The sequence below is a fragment of the Pyxicephalus adspersus genome, chromosome 3 (assembly GCF_032062135.1).
Source record: "Pyxicephalus adspersus chromosome 3, UCB_Pads_2.0, whole genome shotgun sequence".
Classification (NCBI taxonomy): Eukaryota; Metazoa; Chordata; class Amphibia; order Anura; family Pyxicephalidae; genus Pyxicephalus; species Pyxicephalus adspersus.
Window position 1 is genome coordinate 59,770,643 of NC_092860.1, and position 22,501 is coordinate 59,793,143.

At 39.3% G+C, this 22,501-nt stretch overlaps 1 protein-coding gene across 2 annotated transcripts in view; it reads right to left on the minus strand.

The window, feature by feature from the left end:
- Positions 1–6,122: 6,122 nt before the first annotated feature.
- Positions 6,123–22,501, minus strand: part of LINGO3 (leucine rich repeat and Ig domain containing 3) — a 58,774-nt gene continuing 42,395 nt past the window's right edge. For both annotated transcript variants that reach the window (XM_072404864.1, XM_072404862.1), the window contains one exon: positions 6,123–10,566. In XM_072404864.1, the coding sequence (XP_072260965.1) occupies positions 8,717–10,534 (1,818 nt within the window). In that variant the 5' untranslated portion in view covers positions 10,535–10,566 and the 3' untranslated portion in view covers positions 6,123–8,716. The remainder of the gene's footprint in view (positions 10,567–22,501) is intronic.

Genomic DNA, 22,501 nt, shown 5'->3' on the forward strand with positions numbered 1-22,501 from the left:
TGACATCTCTGCCTGGACCTGGACATCACCGCCTGCCTGACCCCTGCCATGGCTTCAAGCTTTGTTTATGTAGTCATGTTTAAGCTGATTTTTGTGTTTTTCCTTTAATTTTATTAAAAGTAATTTTTTTTTTTTAAATGATTGTGTGTTTCAAACATTTTTTATATTCATAATATCTACTAGAACCCCTGTTCGGACATATTTCTGTAAGTTACAGGTCTACAATTTAAAAAAAAAATTTCATGAAAAACGATGGATCACTTTTGGTACAGAAATCTAGACCTCAGTGTAACGCTCAGGAGGTTAAATGATGGATAATATGTAGCAACTGTTTTTTTTCTAAATTATGAAACGAGAATTTCATGACTATATTTTAACTGTTTAGTATTATTCTGTTACTAAGTCTATGATAGGCTTAATCATGAGGGTTTTCACTTAGGATTTATTGATTGATATGAAATAGTATATTCAGTAGCACTAATTAGATATGACTACATTGATTACCACACCCCCCTCCCCCTTTTTGCTCTAGTCCCTTTGGAAACAAATTGTTCACTAAACATTGGAATACATATGAATATAGAAAATTACTTGTTTGGAAATGATTGCATCAATAGGTGTGAATATATGTTAAAACCCAAAATGGGTATTAACCAGGTTATTGATAGTGTCAATTTCAATAAAAACTTTAAAACAAAAAAGGGGCAGGGTTGACACATGGGTGCACTGTCAGGAGGAGTTGCCAGGAAAGGAAAATTAGAGGTAAGTATGACAAAAATTTTCCCTTTTCCACATGTAAATTCAAACAGATTCAACTGAATGGGAGCTATTGGGAGCCACCTCCAATGGAAAAACTGTAACTACACTCAATCGTATGACAAAGTGCTTGTAAAACTCTGCGGCTGACAGCATAGTAATTGAAGAAGGACGACTAATAGTTTAAAAGGAGCCTACCTCAGCATTCATAATTGTTTTTTGTAAGACTTTGTTCCTAGGAATTAAGTCTGTGAGTCTTATTTGAAAAATAATATTCACTAAAACACAGCAAAACATGACCACAGGTTTTATTTTTATTTTTGTCTGAACCCTTTATTATATCTCTATCTGTGTTGTTAGGACAACGTCTGAGTATGGCATTGTGCTGTGTTGACACAGTTCTTCTGAGCACAATGCAGAAGCTGACAACTCAACCTTACAGTAGGACACTGTGAGCTACAGTTATCACCTAATAAGAGGAAGTGCTGTTTTTTTTCTGACAGGATCAATAGGGCAAAATTAAACACAATAGGTTGCAATTTCAAAAACAGGATACCCAGAGGGTTTAATGGAATAAAGGCATTGACATACCACATTGTACTTTCTGGGTATGAATACACTTTGAGAATGAGTAAAACTTGAGACCTCTGGAACAATGTGCTGTTGCTGCGCAGAATACAAAAATAACATATTTAACAGCATGTGTTGTCAACGCTTGTGATGGTCAACCCGTGACTATGGGTACCGAAAAAAATGTTCACATGTAATATTTAATCATCAATTTAACAAGGTTTGTGCAGAAAAGGTCAAAACACAGAAAACTAAGATGAGAAGACTAAAAGACCAAGAAATTTTCTCTAAGTAAATAAATGAATACATGTTTGTGTTAACCACAACTTTATTTCAGGAAGAGACTAAGCAAAAACAGTTAAAATAATTTTTAAAATAGACACAATCAAAAAACATATTTTTTAACTATCAATATATTTTATAAACACAGAATTATACTGATAAATGTGTAGCTGTCTGACCTAATTGCTAGGATGAAGCAATCCAAGAATGCATTCATGGCATTGCTACCTGTGACAATGTACTACAACATGGCTCAATCATTTTTAAGCAATAAAATCAAATGCTTATATCAAATATTATTTTTTTACAGTGTATATTGAAATCTATTCTTCCTTTTGTCAAGTATAATAGAAAGTCAAATGTTTATATGACTATCACACCTTCCAAATGCTATCATTTTTGATCAACTGAACATACTTTTGTTTGAATTTGGCTGTTGCTGATTGTAGTAGCAAGGCATTCCACAGCCTATGCCTCACTTTGAGCTGTATTACAGCACCCTAAAGGTGTGTCCAACTACAAACTCTGCAGACCCATTAGCTTTCTTGGCCTGCTAGATAAGCAGAAGGTCGTGGTTCTGCATTCTGTAGCTTTATGTGCAAATCCTTAGATTTAGAGACTTCACAAGATGGTAAAACTTGATATATGACTGGCATTATTCTGAACTACACAACAATAATTTGTGTAAATGATTTCTTAAAAAAAAAAAAGGCTCATGCTGTAAAAAGGTTTTCTAAATTTTACATGGAGGATAAAAAAATTGAAGGACCGGAAACTATGATATGGTTACAGGGTTTTTCCTCCATTTTTTTAGTAGATGAATTGATTCAGATTATCACTTTTGATTCCTTTACATTAAATCCATTTAACATCCTTATAAATTTAGTATGTAGAATGTGTACAGTCACAACTTGCAATTAAAACATTGAAAAATAAAAATGTATGCAAATCCATGTCTTGTAATTCATATTTTACATTTAAAAAACACTCAGTAAACTAACACTAAAAAAGCAGAAGGTATGACTGCAATTCTTGAAATCTTAAGCAATGTAAATACACAGCTTCCAAGATTTGTGTGTGCATTAAATAAAGTTACTGCATAGTTCATATAAAACATTCTTAATGGTATTAATCTTACTAGTACTGGCAGTAAAAGTTTAAGCTAATTTGGTACACACCTAACCTAAACCCTTATAACTAAATCTATTTGGACACTACAAAAAATCTTAGTTCAGCTATTTCTGGTAAAGGATATTGTCAATTTTACAGCATGAAAATATTTTTTTTTTACAATTGTGCAACAGGTTGAAAAAGTACCTTTCTGTATCGGCAAGACTAGGCCCATATGCACAAAGTTTCGTTCATAAAGATGACTTGGTGGGTTTGTGGTGAATTACGTAGCCTGCATAGAGCCTTGACCTAAACCAATCAATTTTCCAATAGACCCACTCCAAGACCTTGTGAAAAGACTTCTCAGGAAAGTAAAGGCTGTTGTCACCACAAAGGAGGTGTTAGCTACATATAATTGGAATGTGTAACATGCTGATATAGATGTTGATGTTTAAATGTGTTAAATACCATTTGAGCATATAGTTTAACATAGATTACCACCTATGTTAAGCAACATACATGTAATTATACTTGTTATACGATTTCCTTATAAAGCATTCACCAATGTTGACACTGAATCCCTAAATCTTTTTTTTATGTGGTTAAATTGCAGTGCACTGAATTTCTATGTCTGTATAAACAACAGTGCTTACCATAATAAATGTTATTAAATAATATCTAAGTACAGATTAGATGTAAATGTAAAGAAAGAAGAAAAGAAAGGTTTTGAATGATTTTGAAGAAAATTTGGTGTATTTAAACACAATTAGTGAAGCAAACAAGTACAAACAAGTCAATGCCCCATACCTGTTTAACAATGCACAGCATATGGGTAACTTAGTGCCTATACATACGTATTTCCAGCAATACAGATAGATTTAGGCGAAAAAAATGCAGGGGACCGTGCTTAAGCTGTGTTGAATCCAACGCGTTTTGCCATGAATGGGCTTCCTCAGGGATATGATATTAAGCAAGCTTAACGGTGTGCCGATATCAAAGGGTTCGTGAAAGTGCAGTAATGGAATTAGTGACATATAAGCAAAAGTTTAGTTGAAGAAGAGGCTGTATCCCAGGTAAGACACACTTTAAATACTCCAATCAATCTTAGATCGGGATGTGGGGGGATATAGGTGGCCCCAACAGAAAGGGAGTTTTATCCAATAGTGCTTTAGAGAAAATCAAGAGCAAGGACAGGCTATTAGCCTTTCATTTCCTGGGACCATGAGTTGTAGATAATTACACAGATGTTGAAAGTATTATAAAGCTCCAAAATAGTTGGATACTGAAAAAAGTGTCCGGATGGAAGTACAAAAAAAACGTTAAAACGCCATGTGTGTATCTACAGATGGCCAGAGATGCCCTCTCCGGCTGTCTGTAGACACACACATGGCGTTTTAACACTTTTTTTGATTAGAGTATTCAAAGTGTGTCTTACCTGGGATACAAGATCTACTTCAACTAACTTTCGCTTATTGGTCACTAATTCCATTACTGCACTTTCACGACCCCTTTCATATCGGCACACCGTTAAGCTTGCTTAATATCATATCCCTGAGGAAGCCCATTCATGGCGAAACGCGTTGGATTCAACACAGCTTAAGCACAGTCCCCTGCATTATTTTCGCCTAAATCTATCTGTATTGCTGGAAATACGTATGTATAGGCACTAAGTTACCCATATGCTGTGCATTGTTAAACAGGTATGGGGCATTGACTTGTTTGTACTTGTTTGCTTCACTAATGGTGTTTAAATACACCGATTTTTCTTTAAAATCATTTGTGAGCCCAAAACCTCTTTCTTTTCTTTTTTCTCTACTTTTACGTCTAATCTAGGCTAATTAAAGAGGTGGCTCAACTTCCACTGTAAAATCCTAGTAAGGGGAACACCCCTCTTTTATTACTCTTTTAATATCTAAGTACAGTAATAAAACACTTAAATTACAAGAGCTGTGTTATGTCCATCTGTCCACCAATATATCCATATGCTCCCTTATCTATCAAAGGAGTAAATAATTTTAATGGGAATACTTTAGCAGCATAGTAGAGATGCGTTAGGCTGCTACCTTACAACGCTGTTTTACCTTTATAAACTATTTTATCGACTTTTTTGTACACTAATAAAAATTGTAATGGATTTTATACCTTATTAATTTTCTTTGTGCTGTCAAAAAACCTGCTTTTCTTTTCCTCTTTCTGTTTATTGAAGTTTTGCTTAGGAAAATATCATAGTATTAACAAAGGTACGGTTAGCCACACCCAACGTACAAGTGAATCTCTATTTCTCTAACACTCATAGTATAGTTATTGTTCAGAGTTTATTTTACATTACTCAAGTGTACAGCTTGAAATGCCCATTTGCATTTATCTACAATTATATAAATAGGAGCTGTACTATCCAATGTTTTCATCATCTTTACTAGTATTCAGCTAATATCTAGTTCTAGCATCTATCCAGATCAAACTAGGATAGATGGGGTGTATCATAAATGTTTTAATTCTGTTAAACCTTTTAGACTAGTAGCAACTGGATAGATTAGTGTAACTGATATTGGGGTCTTGTATGTTTGTCTAGATTTTTATGGTACAGTGTATTTAAAAAATGTAGAATAGACCAGGGAATTCCATCTAAGAAGACACTGCAAAAATACTACTACTACTACTGTATTTTGTATTTTTGAAAGTAAATCACATGAATATGACGCAAAGTTTACCCTTGTCCAGACTATGTACATTAAATGGTCACATAAAATAAGCTCTGGAGGCTCAGGAAGAACAGGACATTATGTGCTTCCTTTCCTCAGTATCCTTCAACACCACATTATTAGAGAAAAATTATAAAGTATTGATGCATTGGTATACAGTGCCTATTCGGATTCACAAATTAGACCCAAACATCTCTCTTCTTTGCTATAGCTGTTGTGGCTAAATGGGCACCCTACTGCATGCTCGGTGGCGTTGTCAGGCTCAAAGATTCTGAATAAGAATTTACAACCTTATTTACTCAGTCACGCTGATCAACTTACCAAAGCACTTTTTTTTTTAAATTAGGATGAGTCAGTGCCTAGATTATCTTCCATCAGGAGAACCTCCCACCACTCAGACCTCTCCTCATTATCTCCATTGCCCCCTTACTTCCTACCTCAACATGTTGTTTAGAATTGTTTATTGTACTTCTTCTAAGATTCTGGTTATGTGTACATGCACACAACTGTTTAACTTGATTGGCTTATATAGTTGATGTAAAGCTAAGTTTATTGTTGTGATCTATAAGTATTACCAATAACGTGTTAAAATGAGTTCGAATTGCTGTACCCCCTTCTCCCTTATTTTGATTTCCATATAGTTGTGTAGTCCATCCCCCCCCCTCCCCCCAATATTTTGTTTTTATTATAACTGCTCTTTGTGTTGATCCCTTTTGTGATGTCTCCCCTATATACCCTTAGTTTTTGTTGTGATTCCCCTGTAATAACCCAATAAAACTTTTGAAATAAAAACAAAAAAAAGCTGCACCTAATGCAACTTCTGTCCCTTATTTTTTGACAGCAGGGATTTAGCACCTGCAGGCTTTCCAATGTGAACAAACAGCAGGTGCTGTTAGCAATAAAAACTAACTGAAACAGGGCTTTAGAGTAGAAAAGTCAAATGTGTTAAAGCACTTTAACTGATTGTTAAAAAAAATGATTATTGATGAAAGTAGAACATATATGAACCATTTAGAGTACAAATAAGAATAAAATACAATGTCAAAAAGGCTAGCAAGACACATTCAATCTTTTAGGACAGTGCTTCTTGAACTTTTTACTATGGAGGAACCTTGTGAAATAACTTTCAGGTCTTAGGAGAATGCCTGCTATAATTACAATATCCACAGCTCACAGTATATTATCATGGTGGTCAGAAGGAAGAATGCCTCTTACTTTGCTGGCCACTGGGAACAATGCCCCCCTTACTAATAGCCAATAGTGTCACCTAAATTGACCTAAGAGTTACAAATTGTTCATTTTACAGGCACTTCTGGAGGAACCTTGGTTGAAAATCGCTGTCCTAAAAGGAAAATAACTTGGATACCTGTCTGTGTTTGATGTCTCCTTAATATTTATTATAGATATTTCCATAGGACAGAGATGGAGATTTAACCTGCCCAGTGATGATCCTCTTGTGAGGAAGCCTTGTGGTGTGTAGCGATCAACTTTTCTTCTCTCTTCTCTAACATGGTATACCCCTATAGCACTAGGTACTACACCCCGCCAATAAAAGTGGGCTATGGACCATACATCTGTATGATTGTAATTAATCATTTATTGTTATTACGTGTATAACAATCGCACAATAACAAAAAAAAAAAGCATGCTGCTTTCATTTCTTTCTTTCATACATTTATGTGGGGTTGGCATTTATTTACTTTGTTAGAATACTCAAGGACAGAGGGAACCTCTACAAATTACTGTCTTTTGAAAGGTCTTGCATCTAAGTCTACTCTGAGAGACAACAGTCTGTCTAGAAGAACTGCAAAAAACTCGGACTGTCTGCAAGAGATAACTACAAGCAAAACTGATACTGACAGGATTTTTTGTGTTTAGTATATTGGCTTGCAATACTTCTTGCAGAGAATTGCCCTTCAAATCCAGAGAGATTTTATAAGAAGGACGTACTGCACCAACCATAAATATGTCCAAAATGACTAATGTGTTTTTACTTTAGCAGTCTGGCAGATTATTACTATTATTCTCATCAAAATGTAACTATACATGGCTGGTTTAAATGTTACAATATGCCTTTGCTTTAAACGCCACCCTTAAAAGTGCCTGTTTCATGTACTGTCAAACTATTAAAATGAACGTAAACCCACCTCTCTCCTTCGCCAATGCTGAGATTCTTACCCAGTCCTTTTCTGGGTTCAGGATCTTTGGCCATACCTTGACTGACCAGACTGGAGTGACGCTCATTCATTACTGGCATCGAAATATGCTGAGAGTGTACAATAAGCTGTGCATGTCTAGCTCAGTGTGCATTCTACAGAAAACTGCAGACAGGTATCTTTGTTTTGTTGCAAAAGAGACATATTGTCCTTTTTTGCAATAAAGAACCCGCCTGCTCACAATTTTTTTTTTTTTAGGTTTTGTTTAACTTTAACATGTGGAGAAAGGAAAACCAGAAACTCTGGCACAATGTGGTAATATCTTGGTATAACATTGAGACATCACAAGTTGGTTATTCATATTTCTTTCTATTTAAAATAAACTATATATGTAGATATTTTGGATAACTTGATTTATTGTCCAATAAAATGATGCCTGTCGCAAAGATGGAATAAGATTTTGTATAGGTAATGCACATAACTACCTACTTACTACATCCAATTCTTGCTAGTTGTCATATTTTTTTTCAATTATGGCCTTAACATCTGTGATGGTCACATTATAAATCCTGGGAGTTTTACCTATCAAGCTATTAGTGTTTCAGCTGCGTTAGGCTCATGGTGTGTTTCTGAATGTCTTCACAGATGTGCTAGGTCATGCCTTTATTGATTATGAAGTACTTTTTTTTGGAAGGAGTCATGATCAGTAAACCTCTTTCAGTTAAGGCTGTTTTTACAGACCTTACGTTATTAGGTTATCATCCCAAAATACTTGAATTCCAGATATGCATGCCTCTATGAAAATTAAGTCTTACATGAAATCCAGCAAGTTTGTTCTATCACTTAACTGTCAACATGTCATATTTTGTGTAGTGAGGCACTCAGCTCCTGGAATACTGGGTTTTACAGTTTAAAAACCAGCTCTATTCAGTCACACACAACAGATCTTATTGGCTGGTCAGCAAATCCCACTTAGCAAGAGCCATTCAATAGCCCTTGTAATTAGTACAAATGGAAGATGCCATAAGCATTTAATTACAGGCAGGTAATGTAATCTCAGACGAGGCACACCTTTTCCAGTTCACTGCTGTTAATTATCAAAATTCACAGTATTGTAAAGTAAATGATGGTCTTCAGCTTTCATATCATTTTCATATTGAACTTTCTAGCTCCACCTTGACCAGCAGCCGAAGCAGGCCCATCAACCTTACGAAATGAATACTCTACGGAAAAGTTATTTTTATGTTGTCCTCTTCCTCTGCTCCAAACAAAGAGAAGAAGGAAACAAAAAAGTACAACCCCCAAAAATGTAATACAACCCATGGCCGTTGACACCAAAATTGTTTTCAGATCCAGAGTAAACTTCAAAAAAACATGGGTGTCATTGTGAGAGGTTTCATTATATTCTGATAAATAAAGTGTTCGGTTGGAATATGGAGAGTTGTCACCTTTTACAGTCAGTGTTGCAAAGTAAGTATCATTCCCTCCAGCATTCGTTGCAATACAAATATATGTCCCACTATCTTGTACTTGAGCATATCTTATCTCCAAGGTACCTTCTGGCAGGACAGTAGATCTTCCTACACTCCTGCTTGTGATCATTCTCCTCTGTGGTGAGACCCAGACAATGAGTGGAACAGGTTCTCCATCTGCCTTACAGTGGAATGATACTGCCTGCCCTTCATGAGCTATAATGTGTTGCAACTTTCGGTCCCTTATTTTTGGTTTTTGACATGTAAAATATTCAAAAAGAATTGAATCTGGGAAGTCACACAATGCATTTCCTTGAATCTCAACAGGAGACGCACAGACAGGTTGGTGGCCATCAAAATTGAGGGTTTTTCTTCGTTGCAAGATCCATAGAAGTCGACAGTCACAAGCAAGTGGATTTGCATCAACACGCAGTGTTTCTAGAGTATTGACTGATTGAAAAGAGTTCTCCCCCAAAGTTGATAAGAGATTATTGGAGACATTCAGGAGTCGTATCTGTCTCAGGCCATAAAAGGCTTGCAATTCTACCACAGTGAGAAAAGCACCTACTATGTGAAGCTCTCTGAGTCTGACTAGGTCACGAAAGGAACCCCGCTGGATAATTCTAATAGGGTTGTAAGAAAGATTTAGATATTCCAAGTAAGTAAGACTTTTTAGAGCAGCTACTGGTACTGATGTAAGATTGGTATAAGTGATAGAAAGGGAGGTAAGATTTAGTCCTTGGAAAGCTGTTGGGCAAACATCTTCTAGAAAAGTCCAGGAGTCAATTTCTAGTTGTTTAAGACTAGACAGTTTCCGAAAGTTTTGATCTTCTAAGTTACTGATGCCCAAGTGACAAAGTTTAAGAATTTCAAGACCTTGTAAATAAGACAGTGAGTCGGTAGATATAGTAGTTAAGTTGCATTTTTCAATTGTTAGCTGTTCTAGTCCTACCAGTCCAAAAAAGGCTTTCTGTGAAATGTACAACAGCTCATTGTCTCCAACTTCAAGGCTTTTCAAGTTCTGCAGATCCTGGAACATGAAGTCCAACAAAATGACAATTTTATTTTCACTGATATCCAACAAAGTCAAATTGCAAAGTTTGTTGAATACCCCAGCTGGAATAAGTTTTAACTGATTACCTTTCAGCTTCAAGGTTTGTAGCCAGAAGAGGTTGGCAAATGCCCCTGGCTCAATAACTGAGATAACATTTTCACTAAGGTCCAGTTCTTCTAATCGGGGAAAGAATAAAAATTCACCCGGATTCAAGCAACGGATACGGTTCTTACTAAGGTCCAAAAGCTTTGTTTCGGAGGGAATGCCATCAGGAATTGCTGAGAGGCGCTTACGGTGACAATCAACAGACCGGATTTGTGGTGTGCATTCACAACGGGCAGGACATCCCAGTGCATTTTCTTCTGAACACAGTAGGAGAAGGTTGAATACTAGGATGGAGGGCCAGCATGATGCCATTTTATTTGACATCATACAATCAGAATTACTAACATTTTCGCAGACACCTAAAAGCAGAAACAAACATAATACAGTTAAAAAAAAAAAAATCATATTGAACAGTTTACACTAACCTGTCATACCAGGAACAAATAATGAATAATACAACACTTAGAGGGTAATGATGTACAGATTGAGATTCTGATTTAAATTTCACTGATAATTTTATACTGACATATCAAGCTGAACATTACTGGTGAAATGTTACTGCTCCCACTATAAAAAAGTGTTTCTTACTCTAGAACAGTTTATGAAAGCCCAATTAGAGATTAAACTGTTTGGGGTTTGTTGATTTCATACACTAACAGCTTTGTTCAGTGTTCTGGGTTACAGTAATCAAAACACAAAAACTCTGCTTCAGCTGATTGGCCTTTGGATTAGGAAGGTTAATGAGAATATGTAGATGGAACATCTGATAGCCACCATTCATGGTACCGCAGAGAAATTCTGTACTACATAGTTCTACTGGTGGCAGTTTCAGGAAATGGTACAAAAAATATCTTGACTTTGAACCTGGGTACCCTATACTCTTGAATGACATACGATACTTCCCCATACCTTTTCATTTCATCGCTACTTTTAATACACAACTCCCACTACCTGCCCCATTGCCTATTCTCATACTTTTCGATGTGACACCCACCCTCTTTATTTTCCGATGTGACACCCACCCTGGTTTGTGATACTTTTTATCTCTGTATTCCATGTGTTACAAGTCGATTAACCCTTGTTTTCTTTCATTTTTGGATATGAATACTAGTATGACAGTGTGTTGCAGAAAGGTTTTAAAAAGAATCTGGTATTGTTTTGGACTTTGTACATGTGGTTCTCTTTTTCTTTGCTGCTTGTTTATTCCATTGGTATGTTTTTAAACATGTATGGTAAATAGTGTTGTTGTTCTAATTTGGGTCATCCTAATGTTCGACCCGAATATGACTGTTCGAATTCGGGTGGACCCGACCCGAATTTTTCTGTATTCAAAGCCCCGAATTTGACCCTCCCACAATGCCTAGGGACCTCCCCCATGATGCCTAGGGCCCTCCAATAACAGCAGGAATGCCCCCCTCCATGTTTGTTGTGGCAGGCAGCCGATTGGCTGTCTGTCACTGCATGCCACACAGGCAGCCATTGGCCTTTATAAGGCCAGGGCATGCCTGCATTTACCACTCCTGACAGAGATTTGCTGATAGCATCACAACCTTTCTGTGCTGCTTGGCTTGCTTTGTCAAAGTGAAAAAAAGTGCTTTACTTTGTTAGACTGTATCACATTCACACTATTAGTCAGATAGATTGTTGGGTTGTACTGTATTGGTGCAGTCCTGAAATCTACTGTACTCAGATAGGTAGAGTGTTTCACTGTTAGCTAGATAGATAGCTAGATAGATAGATACATACATAGATGCATACATAGATAGATACTTGGTAGATAGATAGATAGATAGATAGATAGATAGTCAGTGTGTTAAATACACGCAGCCAGTGGCAGGGTCTCCTCGCTGACTGCGTGCATAGTATCACACTTGTACTGAGAGACAGACTCACAGACAGAGTATATATGCTGTATATAGTTTGTATACTGTGCAGTATATTACAAGCGTCACCACTGAAGCAAAGTGCTGCATACAACACACACAGCGCACTTGCATTTTTAGTGACAACCCCCCCTCCCTCCAATAAAAAAATCCACTTACTGTACAAATTTACATATACATATAGCATATTAGCTACAAAGTATTTTGCAGGGTGTCAAGCCACATAAAGAAAAAAATTTCTACAATGTCTGGCCAAACAGGAAAGGGCAGCTTTGGCAGGGGTGGCAAGCAAAGCAGTATGAGTTTGTTTTTAGCTGCAAACCCAAGAACAAGAAGCGCTGCTGTTGGTGGTGGGCGTCCATTATTGCCACACCATGAACAAGACGTAGTCGAGTACATGACCCAGCCTGGGTCAAGTGATTGTACCCCCTCTTCATCCCAGTCCCAGACACAGGCCTTACAGGTGTCCCAAACAGTCCATGATACACCTGTTCCTCCTAGTTCTTCATCAACGGCTGGAAAGTCACGTGTACGGCAGTATGTAGAGGAGTCCCACCGAGGGGTTGGAGAGGCGGAGCTACAAGCATTCCTTGAAGATTCTCAGTTGTTTCAGTCATCTGACGAAGAGAGTCAGTTCAGAGGAGGAGGAGGAGGAAGAAGAGGAGGAGGAGGTTGCAAAGCACCCTCAAAGGGGGAGAGGGAGGAAGAGGGTAAAAGCTGACCACACTCTGCATTCTTCAAGTACCAGTGAGGCAAGTCATAGACGTAAATCGTCGGAAGCTGTCACCACAGCTATGCCTCAAAAACCGCGGACTGCCACCACGAGCACCATCTCCAGAGCCCCTTTTGGCCCAGTTAGATGTTCGCCAGTGTGGGCATTTTTAATGTCCATAGTGATGACAACACTATGGTCATCTGTAAACTGTGTGCTCACCACTTGAAACGAGGCAAAAACCCAAACAAACTTGGAACAAGTTGCATGAGCACTCATTTAAAAAGCCACCACCCAGTAACCTGGTGGGAACACCTGGTCAAAGCACAGAGTTCTGTGCAACCACCTCCGCCAAAGAAGCAAGCTCAAACTGCTCCATCTTCCTCCGCTGCGTTTCCTCCTTCAGCCACCAAAGTTACCCGTGCTGCTGCCAGCAATTTGAAAGAGGCATGTAGCTGATCATTACCTTTTTGAGGCTCCACCAGCGGTGAGCAGGAGCTCCAACGCAGATCGGCTGCTGTTTGTCGCATTGCTAGCAGGCATCATTGCCATCCCCCACAACTTCTACCCCATCGTCCAATCTTTCTGTGGTTAGCATTAGCAGCATCCAACCTTCCATCCCCCAGATGCTGGAGCGCAAGAGGAAATATGGCCCAAATGACCCCAAAACAAAGCTAATCAATGCGCCAATTGCACAGCTGATTGCGTTAGAGCTCCTCCATTACCGGCTGGTGGACTCCAATGCGTTCCCTTACGCATTCCTCTGCGCTAACCCACGGTACTTTATGCCTAAGCGACAGTATATTGCAGAAAAATGTGTTCCTGCTTTGCGTGAACAAGTGCAGAGCAATGTGTTCATGGCCCTGCAGCACTCGGTTTCTGGCAAGGTGCACCTGACAACCGACAGTTGGTCGAGCAAGCATGGAGTGGGAAGATATATTTCCTTTACAGCTCACTGGGTAACTTTGGTGGCAGCAGGGGAAGATGCAGCTGCTGCAAGGCCTGCATACCTACCTCCGCCCAGAGCACATCGCCATGCAATTTCCTCCTCAACCTCCACTTCCACCTCCTCCTTTGACTCTTGTGCCTCAACCTCTTCCTCCAGGGACACTTTGCCGTGGAGACCCAGCACCTCCCATTCGGCAGCATCTGTTCACCGCCAGCAACAACCTGCAGTTTGCTATTTCGGTGCACAATTCCGACGTCACGCAGTCCTGAGGTTGTGAAGCCTGGGTTTCCTCAGCCACACTGGCGCAGCCATTATTAGTGCCTTGCGGGAGCAGGAGGACATATGGCTAACTCCTAACAAACTTCAGCCAGGCAAGGTCGTGTGTGACAACGGGGCCATTCTCCTGGCAGCCCCGCATTGTGGGAAACTCACACACGTACCTTGCCTGGCTCATGTCATGAACTGGATAGTACAGCGCTTCCTTAGGAATTACCCAGGAATCAAGCCGCTGTTGCTGAAGGCCAGAAAGTTGTCAGCGCATTTCCGCCGGTCGTACACAGCCAGTGCCAGATTGGTGGATTTACAGCGAAATCTCAACCTGCCAGTGCACCGGTTAATTTGTGATGTGGCCACACATTGGAATTCCACCTTTTACATGCTGCAGCGGCTGCCTGAACAACAGAAAGCGGTGGTGGATTACGTGGCAGTGTCTGTTCGTTTCAGATGTTTCCCTACCTATCTATCTACCTTTCTTCAGCCCTGCGGAGTGGCTGCAAATAAAGGACTTGTGCACTGTATTGTCACCTTTTGAAGAGGCCACCAGGAATTTCAGCAGAGATTAGGCCTGTGCCAGTGACACCATCCCCATCATATGCCTGCTGGAACAGACGATGGTGGATCTCGGACACGACACAGAGCGGACGCTGCATCAAGAGATGACGTTTCAAACATCATCTCGGACATGCGTGCCTACTAGGCATAGTGCACCACAAATCAAGGAAGAGGAGGAGGTGGATGAGGAGGACATTGCAGGCATGGAAGAAGGGGAGGAAGGGGCAGAGGAGGATATTGAGGGTACATGGCATCCATCCACCCAAACACAAGGCGGCATGTTCCGTGGATGGCAAGACCAGGAGGAGGAGGATGACGACCCTGTGCTGCTGTTCGACCCACAGGAGTTTGGGTCCAGAATTACCTCAGCTGTGGGTAGTTTGAGCCACATGACAGCCTTCATGCAAGAGTGCATAGCCAAAGATCCACGCATACAACACATAAAAACAAAGACTGACGACTATTGGATTGCTACATTACTGGATCCACGTTACAAGCCTGAGATACAACAACTGATCTTGCCACAATACAGGGGACCTAAAATGCAGCACTACCAAGAAGTGCTTGTAAGGGACTTGTGCTCAGCCTTTCTGACTGCCTGCAGCAGCAGCAGGGATCCCTATGGCAGTTCCACCAGCCATGGAGCCAAACAATTGCTTTAAGCGGCATGGGTGGCAGCAGCAGTAGAGGGCGTCTAAGCCAAACTTTGCAGGCTTTTTTCAGCGGAAGCAAGCTGCCAGTCGTGCAACAATTGCCAATGACACTCAGCAGTGGTACTCAGTCATGGTGCAGGAATACCTGGGCTCTTCATGAGACATCTGCAACCTGCAAAGCCAGGACCCACTGGGCTACTGGGTATCCAAGCTTGAGCAGTGGCCGGAGCTGGCAGAACATGCCATTCAGATCCTTACCTGCCCAGCCGCAAGTGTGTTATCTGAAAGAGCGTTCAGTGCAGCTGGGGGCGTACTGAGTGACAAACATATTCAGGTCTCCGCAGAAAATGTCGACCAAATCACTTTTATTAAAATGAATAAGGCTTGGATGGGCAATGACTTCAACACCCTCTCTGCAGAGTGTACTGATTAGTCGTCAACTGCTGCACGGACAACTTGATGGGAACAGCACGTTCATAGCCTTTCGGCATCTCCTTCTACTCCTCCCCCTAGTGGCCCTCTACCTCTACTCTGTCTCTGAGGTCTATAACTTGCAATGGAGCTGTGTAACTGGCTAATTTTTTTTTACGAGCACCTCCCTCAGGGCCCTCTGCCTCTATCTACTTTGAGGCCTATATCACTCTTAATGGAGCTGTGTGATTCATAATTAAATATTTGTATTTTTAGTACAGAAATACATAAATTTTTTCAGTCCTTTTGGATAGATAGCAAGTGGTATCAAAAAAAAATATCTGTATTTTTTTTACAGAAATATAGAAGTTTTTATGGCTTTTTTTGATAGATAGCAAGTAGGATCAGAATGAAATATCTGTATTTTTTTTACAGAAATGTTTCTGTTTATTTTGATAGATAGCAAGTGGTATCAGAATGAAATATCTGTATTTTTTTTACAGAAATACAGAAATGTTTCTGTTTATTTTGATAGATAGCAAGTGGTATCAGAATATTTTTCTGTTTATTTTGATAGATAGCAAGTGGTATCAGAATTAAATAAATACAGAATTTTTTCTGTTTATTTTGATAGATAGCAAGTGGTATCTGAATTAAATATCTGTTTTTTTTTAGAGAAATACAGATTTTTTTCTGTTTATTTTAATAGGTAGCAAGTGGTATCAGAATTAAATATCTGTATTTTTTTACAGAAATACAGATATTTTTATGGATTTTTTTTATATATAGCAAGTGGTATAAGAATGAAATATCTGTTTATTTTGATAGATAGCAAGTGGTGTCAGAATTAAATATCTGTATTTTGTTTTACAGAAATACAGACATTTTTCTGTTTATTTTGATAGTTAGCAAATGATATGAGAATTAAATATCTGTATATTTTTTTACAGAAATACTGAATTTTTTCTGTTTATTTTGATTGCAAGTGGTATCAGAATTAAATATCTGTATTTTTTATATAGAAATACAGAATTTTTTCTGTATATTTTGATAGCAAGCGGTATCAGAATGAAATATCTACATTTTTTACAGAAATACATACATTTTTCTGTTTATTTTGATAGATAGCAAGTGGTATCAGAATGAAATATCTGTATTTTTTAGCAGGAAATGATTCTGTTTATTTTGATTGATAGCAAGTGGTATCAGAATGAAATATCTGTATTTTTTCAAAGAAATACAGACATTTTTCTGTTTATTTTGATAGAAATCAAGTGGTATCAGAAATAAATAACTGTATTTTTTTTTACAGAAACACTGAATTTTTTCAGTTTATTTTGATAGATAGCAAGTGGTATCAGAATTAAATATCTGTATTTTTTTACAGAAATGTATCTGTTTATTATGATAGATAGCAAGTTGTATCAGAATTAAATATCTGTATTTTTTTACAGAAATACAGAATTTTTTCTGTTTATTTTAAAAGCAAGTGGTATGTGGTATCAGAATGAAATATCAATATTTTTTTTTACAGAAATACAGATTTTTTTCAATTTATTTTGATTGATAACAAGTGGTATCAGAATGAAATATCTGTATTTTTTTACAGAAATACAGACATTTTTCTGTTTATTTTGATAGAAAGCAAATAGTATCAGAATGAAATATCTGTATTTTTTTTACAGAAATAAACTTTTCTGTTAATTTTAGATTGCAAGAGTTAGCATAAATTATGATAACTTTTGCAATCTATCAAAAATATTTCATTCTGATACCACTTGCTATCTATAAAAAAAACCATAAAAATTTCTGTATTTCTGTAAAAAAAATACAGATATTTAATTCTGATACCACTTGCTATATATCAAACTAAACAGCAAAATTTCAGTTTTTCTATAAAAAAAAGATATTCAATTCAGGCTACAACTTTCTACCTATCAAAAAAGTCATAAAAATGGATGTATTTCTCTCCAAAAAATACGGATATTTAATTATGATTTTTTAGAATTCAATATCTGTATTTGTTTTTTACAAAAATAAAGAAAATTTTATGGTTTTTTGGATAGATACTAAGTGCTATCAGAATGAAATATCTGTATTTTTTATGGATAAACATAGAACATTTTCTGGCTTTTGTGATATATTACAAGAGGTATAATTTAGGATACATCTTGCAATCTATCACAAAAAAACTAAAAATGTCTGTACTTCTGTAAAAAATTACAAATATTTTATTATGATAGCACTTGGTATCTATCCTAAAACCCATAAAAAATCAGTATTTCTCCCCAAAAAATAGAGATATTTCATTCCGATCCTACTTTGCTATATATCTCCAAAGCCATAAAAATTTCTATATTTCTCTACCAAAAATCTAGGTATTTAATTCTGATAGCACTTGTTATCGATCAAAAAGACCATAAAAAACTCTATATTTCTTCACAGAAAACACAGATATTTAGTTCTGATCCCACTTTGCTATATATCCCTAAAGCCATAAAAATTGATGTATTACTCTACAAACAATGCAGATATTTAATTCTGATAGCACTTGGTAGTTGGTATCTATCCAAGAGGCCATAAAAAAATTATATATTTTTCTCCAAAAAAATACAGATTTTTTATTCTGATAGCACTTGGTATGTATCCTAAAACCCATAAAAATGTATGTATTTATGTGAACCAAATACAGATATTTAACTGTGATAGCACTTGCTAGATATTCACAAATGATAAAAAATGTATGTATTTCCCCAGGTATTCCACCAAGTCCGTTCCCTTTCCCTTTCCAAGTCCGTTCACTATCTGTGGTTTCACTAGATAGTAGGTATGGAAAGTGTGATTTTCGGTAATCCATTCATGTCTCAATTAGCTACAGCTTCTACACTGTCCATAGAGGTGATGGCCTCAACCTCCAATGCGGTCCATGCTCCGTCACACGGCCCACCGCCTCCTAATGCCTGTTACTGCTGCTGCCTTCCCAGTACCCAACTCTAGATGCAAGATACTAATGCCGTCCACACTTTGGCCCTGATTCATCAAGCAAAATCGGAAGCTCGCTCGCGCATTCGTATTCGCGATCTGAAATCGTAAGCCGTCGCGCAATTCAGCAACTGAATGAGCTTGCGGCCGGAGCCGCGCATCTCCGGCAGCTTTACACTGGCGAGCTTGCATTAAAAGTCACTGTTCCCCTAAAAAATCATTCTTTCTAGTTAAATAATATTAATGAAAATGCATTTGTATTTATATGCATTTAACTAAATATGCGTTTAACTAAAAAACGAAATGTTTTTTTAAACCACCTTTGACAATAATCCTTTTTTCAATTATTTCATTTCTATCAAGACAAACTACAATGATATTTTTTTAGATCACAAATGCTTGGTGAGAATTTTTTACAATTCATACTATTGTGAGATGACATATTATGAAGTGCTTACTAGTATATATACAGCTTGATCTCAATTAGTTTGCAGTGTTGCCAAGCAAACCAAAAAGTATAAAAACAGTGCAACAAATGTAACAATAAATTAATTATTTTGTGAATGAGTTCAATGTAACCTAAAAAAGTAGCACTTACCCAAAAGAAGATGAAGCATTAAAGATTCAAATTGACCTGTAATGGACTGTAGATACGCACAGAACAGAGAGCAGGTGTGCGCTAATTAATTGCTATGATCTCCCCAGTGACAGCTTAACAGATCCTCCTTAATCGCGCACCTGAAATCTAATAGCCTTAATTGGCAGATTCGCGACCCCTATTGCTCATTATTATCAAGGCTTGAATCCGGCTGGCAGTGAGGGGGCGAGTGTACGAGCGCACTCGACTCCGGACCGCGGGAAACCGGCTTGCTGGAAGCGCAAAAGTACGCACGTCCAGCGAGCGCGGATTTCATTGATGAATCAGGGCCTTTGTCTCAGAGCCCACCACCTCCTCCTCCTCCTGCTGTAAATGATGCTGTCGCCTGTCCAGTGCTCGACATTAGATACCAGATACTAATGCCGTCCACACTCTGTCTCAGAGCCCACTGCTTCCTCCTCCTGCTGGAAATGATGCTGGCGCCTTCCCAGTACCTGACTTTAGATGCCAGATACTAATGACGTCCACACTCCGTCTCAGAGCCCACCATCTCCTCCTCCTGCTGTAAATGATGCTGCCACCTGCCCAGTACCCGACTGTAGATGCCAGATACTAATGCCATCCACACTCTGTCTCAGAGCCCACCGCCTCCTCCTCCTGCTGTAAATCATGCTGCCCCCTGCACAGTACCTGATTTTAGATGCCAGATACTAATGCCGTCCACACTCCGTCCCAGAGCCCACCGCCTCCTCCTGCTGTAAATGATGCTTCCGCTTGCCCAGTACCTGACTTTAGATGCCAGATACTAATGCCGCCCACACTCCGTCTCAGACCCCTCCGCCTCCTCCTCCTGCTGTAAATCATGGTGCCGCCTGCCCAGTACCTGACTTTAGATGCCAGATACTAATGCCGTCCACACTCCGTCTCAGAGCCCACCGCCTCCTCCTCCTGCTCTAAATGATGCTGCCGCCTGCCCAGTACCTGACTTTAGATGCCAGATACTAATGCCGTCCACACTCCGTCTCAGACCCCTCCGCCTCCTCCTCCTGCTGTAAATGATGCTGCCGTCTGCCCAATACCTGACTTTATATGCCAGATACTAATGCCGTCCACGCTCCCTCTCAGATCCCACTGCCTCCTCCTCTTGCTGTAACTGATGCTGCCATCTGCCCAGTACCCGACTGTAGATGCCAGATACTAATGCCATCCACACTTCGTCTCAGAGCCCACCGCCTCCTCCTCCTGCTGTAAATCATGCTGCCACCTGCCCAGTACCCGACTGTAGATGCCAGATACTAATGCCATCCACACTCCGTCTCAGAGCCCACCGCCTCCTCCTCCTGCTGTAAATGATGCTGGTGCCTGTCCAGTACCTGACTTTAGATGCCAGATACTAATGCTGTCCACACTCTGTCTCAGAGCCCGCCGCCTCCTCCTCCTGCTGTAAATGATGCTGCCACCTGCCCAGTACCCGACTGTAGATGCCAGAAACTAATGCCATCCACACTTCGTCTCAGAGCCCACCGCCTCCTCCTCCTGCTGTAAATCATGCTGCCGCCTGCCCAGTACCTGACTTTAGATGCCAGATAATAATGCCGTCCACACTCCGTCTCAGAGCCCACCGCCTCCTTCTCCTGCTGTAAATGATGCTCCCGCCTGCCCAGTACCTGACATTGGATGCCAGATACTAATGTCGTCCACACTCCGTCTCAGAGCCCACCGCCTCCTCCTCCTGCTGTAAATCATGCTGCCACCTGCACAGTACCCGACTGTAGATGCCAGATACTAATGCCATCCACACTCCGTCTCAGAGCCCAGCGCCTCCTCCTCCTGCTGTAAATGATGCTGGTGCCTGTCCAGTACCTGACTTTAGATGCCAGATACTAATGCTGTCCACACTCCGTCTCAGAGCCTACCGCCTCCTCCTCCTGCTGTAAATCATGCTGCCGCCTGCCCAGTACCTGACTTTAGATGCCAGATACTAATTCCATCCACACTCCGTCTCAGAGCCCACTGCCTCCTCCTCCTGCTGTAAATGATGCTGCCGCCTGCCCAGTACCCAACTGTAGATGCCAGATCCAAATGGTATCCACTCTCCGTCTCATCCACACTCCGTCTCAGAGCCCACCGCCTCCTCCTCCTGCTGTAAATGATGCTGCCGTCTGCCCAATACCTGACTTTAGATGCCAGATACTAATGCCGTCCACGCTCCCTCTCAGATCCCACTGCCTCCTCCTCTTGCTGTAACTGATGCTGCTAGCAGATAGGAAAAGGCAGTGCCCTACAAAGCAATGTCTCCACTAGCTACAGCTTGTATACTGTCCATATACGGAGCAGTGAAACGTGGTGGCTAGCTTTTGGACCAGAGGAACCCCCTCGTGCCCCTCTCTGCCTCTACTAGGAGACCGTAATAAATCCGGCATGTTCCCTTGACCGCCCCTTAAAATGGCCTTGCCAGCAACAGAAAAAAACTTCCTTATTTTTTTTTTACTTCTACAGTGTTGTGCAGAGCTGGGGGAGTCTTGACATGTCTTTTTAAATGTATTTATAGGCTGTAGAAGCTCTACACAGCCCAGAAAAAACAACCCAAATTTTTCCCCCATTGACTTTAATGGAGTTCGAATTCGACGTTCGATCACCCGAATAATAATGCATTATTCGACCGAATAGCGGTCTAATCGAATAGTGAGCTATTCAACCAACACTAATGGTAAATAAAAAAATGTATAAAAAAACACAACTAAACAATTTGTTTAATTTACCTATAAAATGTTTTAATATATCTGTCTTAACACCTTACCAGTTATTTGATATCATTGTAACCTTACTAATATAAATAACATTATGAAAAATGTACTTACAATTGTTTCTATGTATTTAGAAATACTGTATGATATTAACCAAAATATGGTGTTTATGCTGCCATTATTATAATTTTGCATTATGTATTACATTTTTTCTGCTATAATCGCTTCTCCCTCTTTACTTTTTTGTGATATTTTATTACCTATATAATGTTATATGCTATGTATGTTATAATGTAATGGAACATGGTTTTCAATTTAAAGTTGTTCTCACAAGTTCTTACAATTTAACAATTTTCTAAACAATATTGTCACGCACAGAGATACAGGACCACTAGGGGGTGTATGTAAGTGGTGGGAGCGCTGAGAAGGGCCAAGGCGCAAAGTCTAAGCCATAACCAGGTTTTCTCTAGAGCCTCTGATGGTGAGGATGTTGCGCTCCTGGTTACGGCCAGGTTGCGGTCCTTGGGC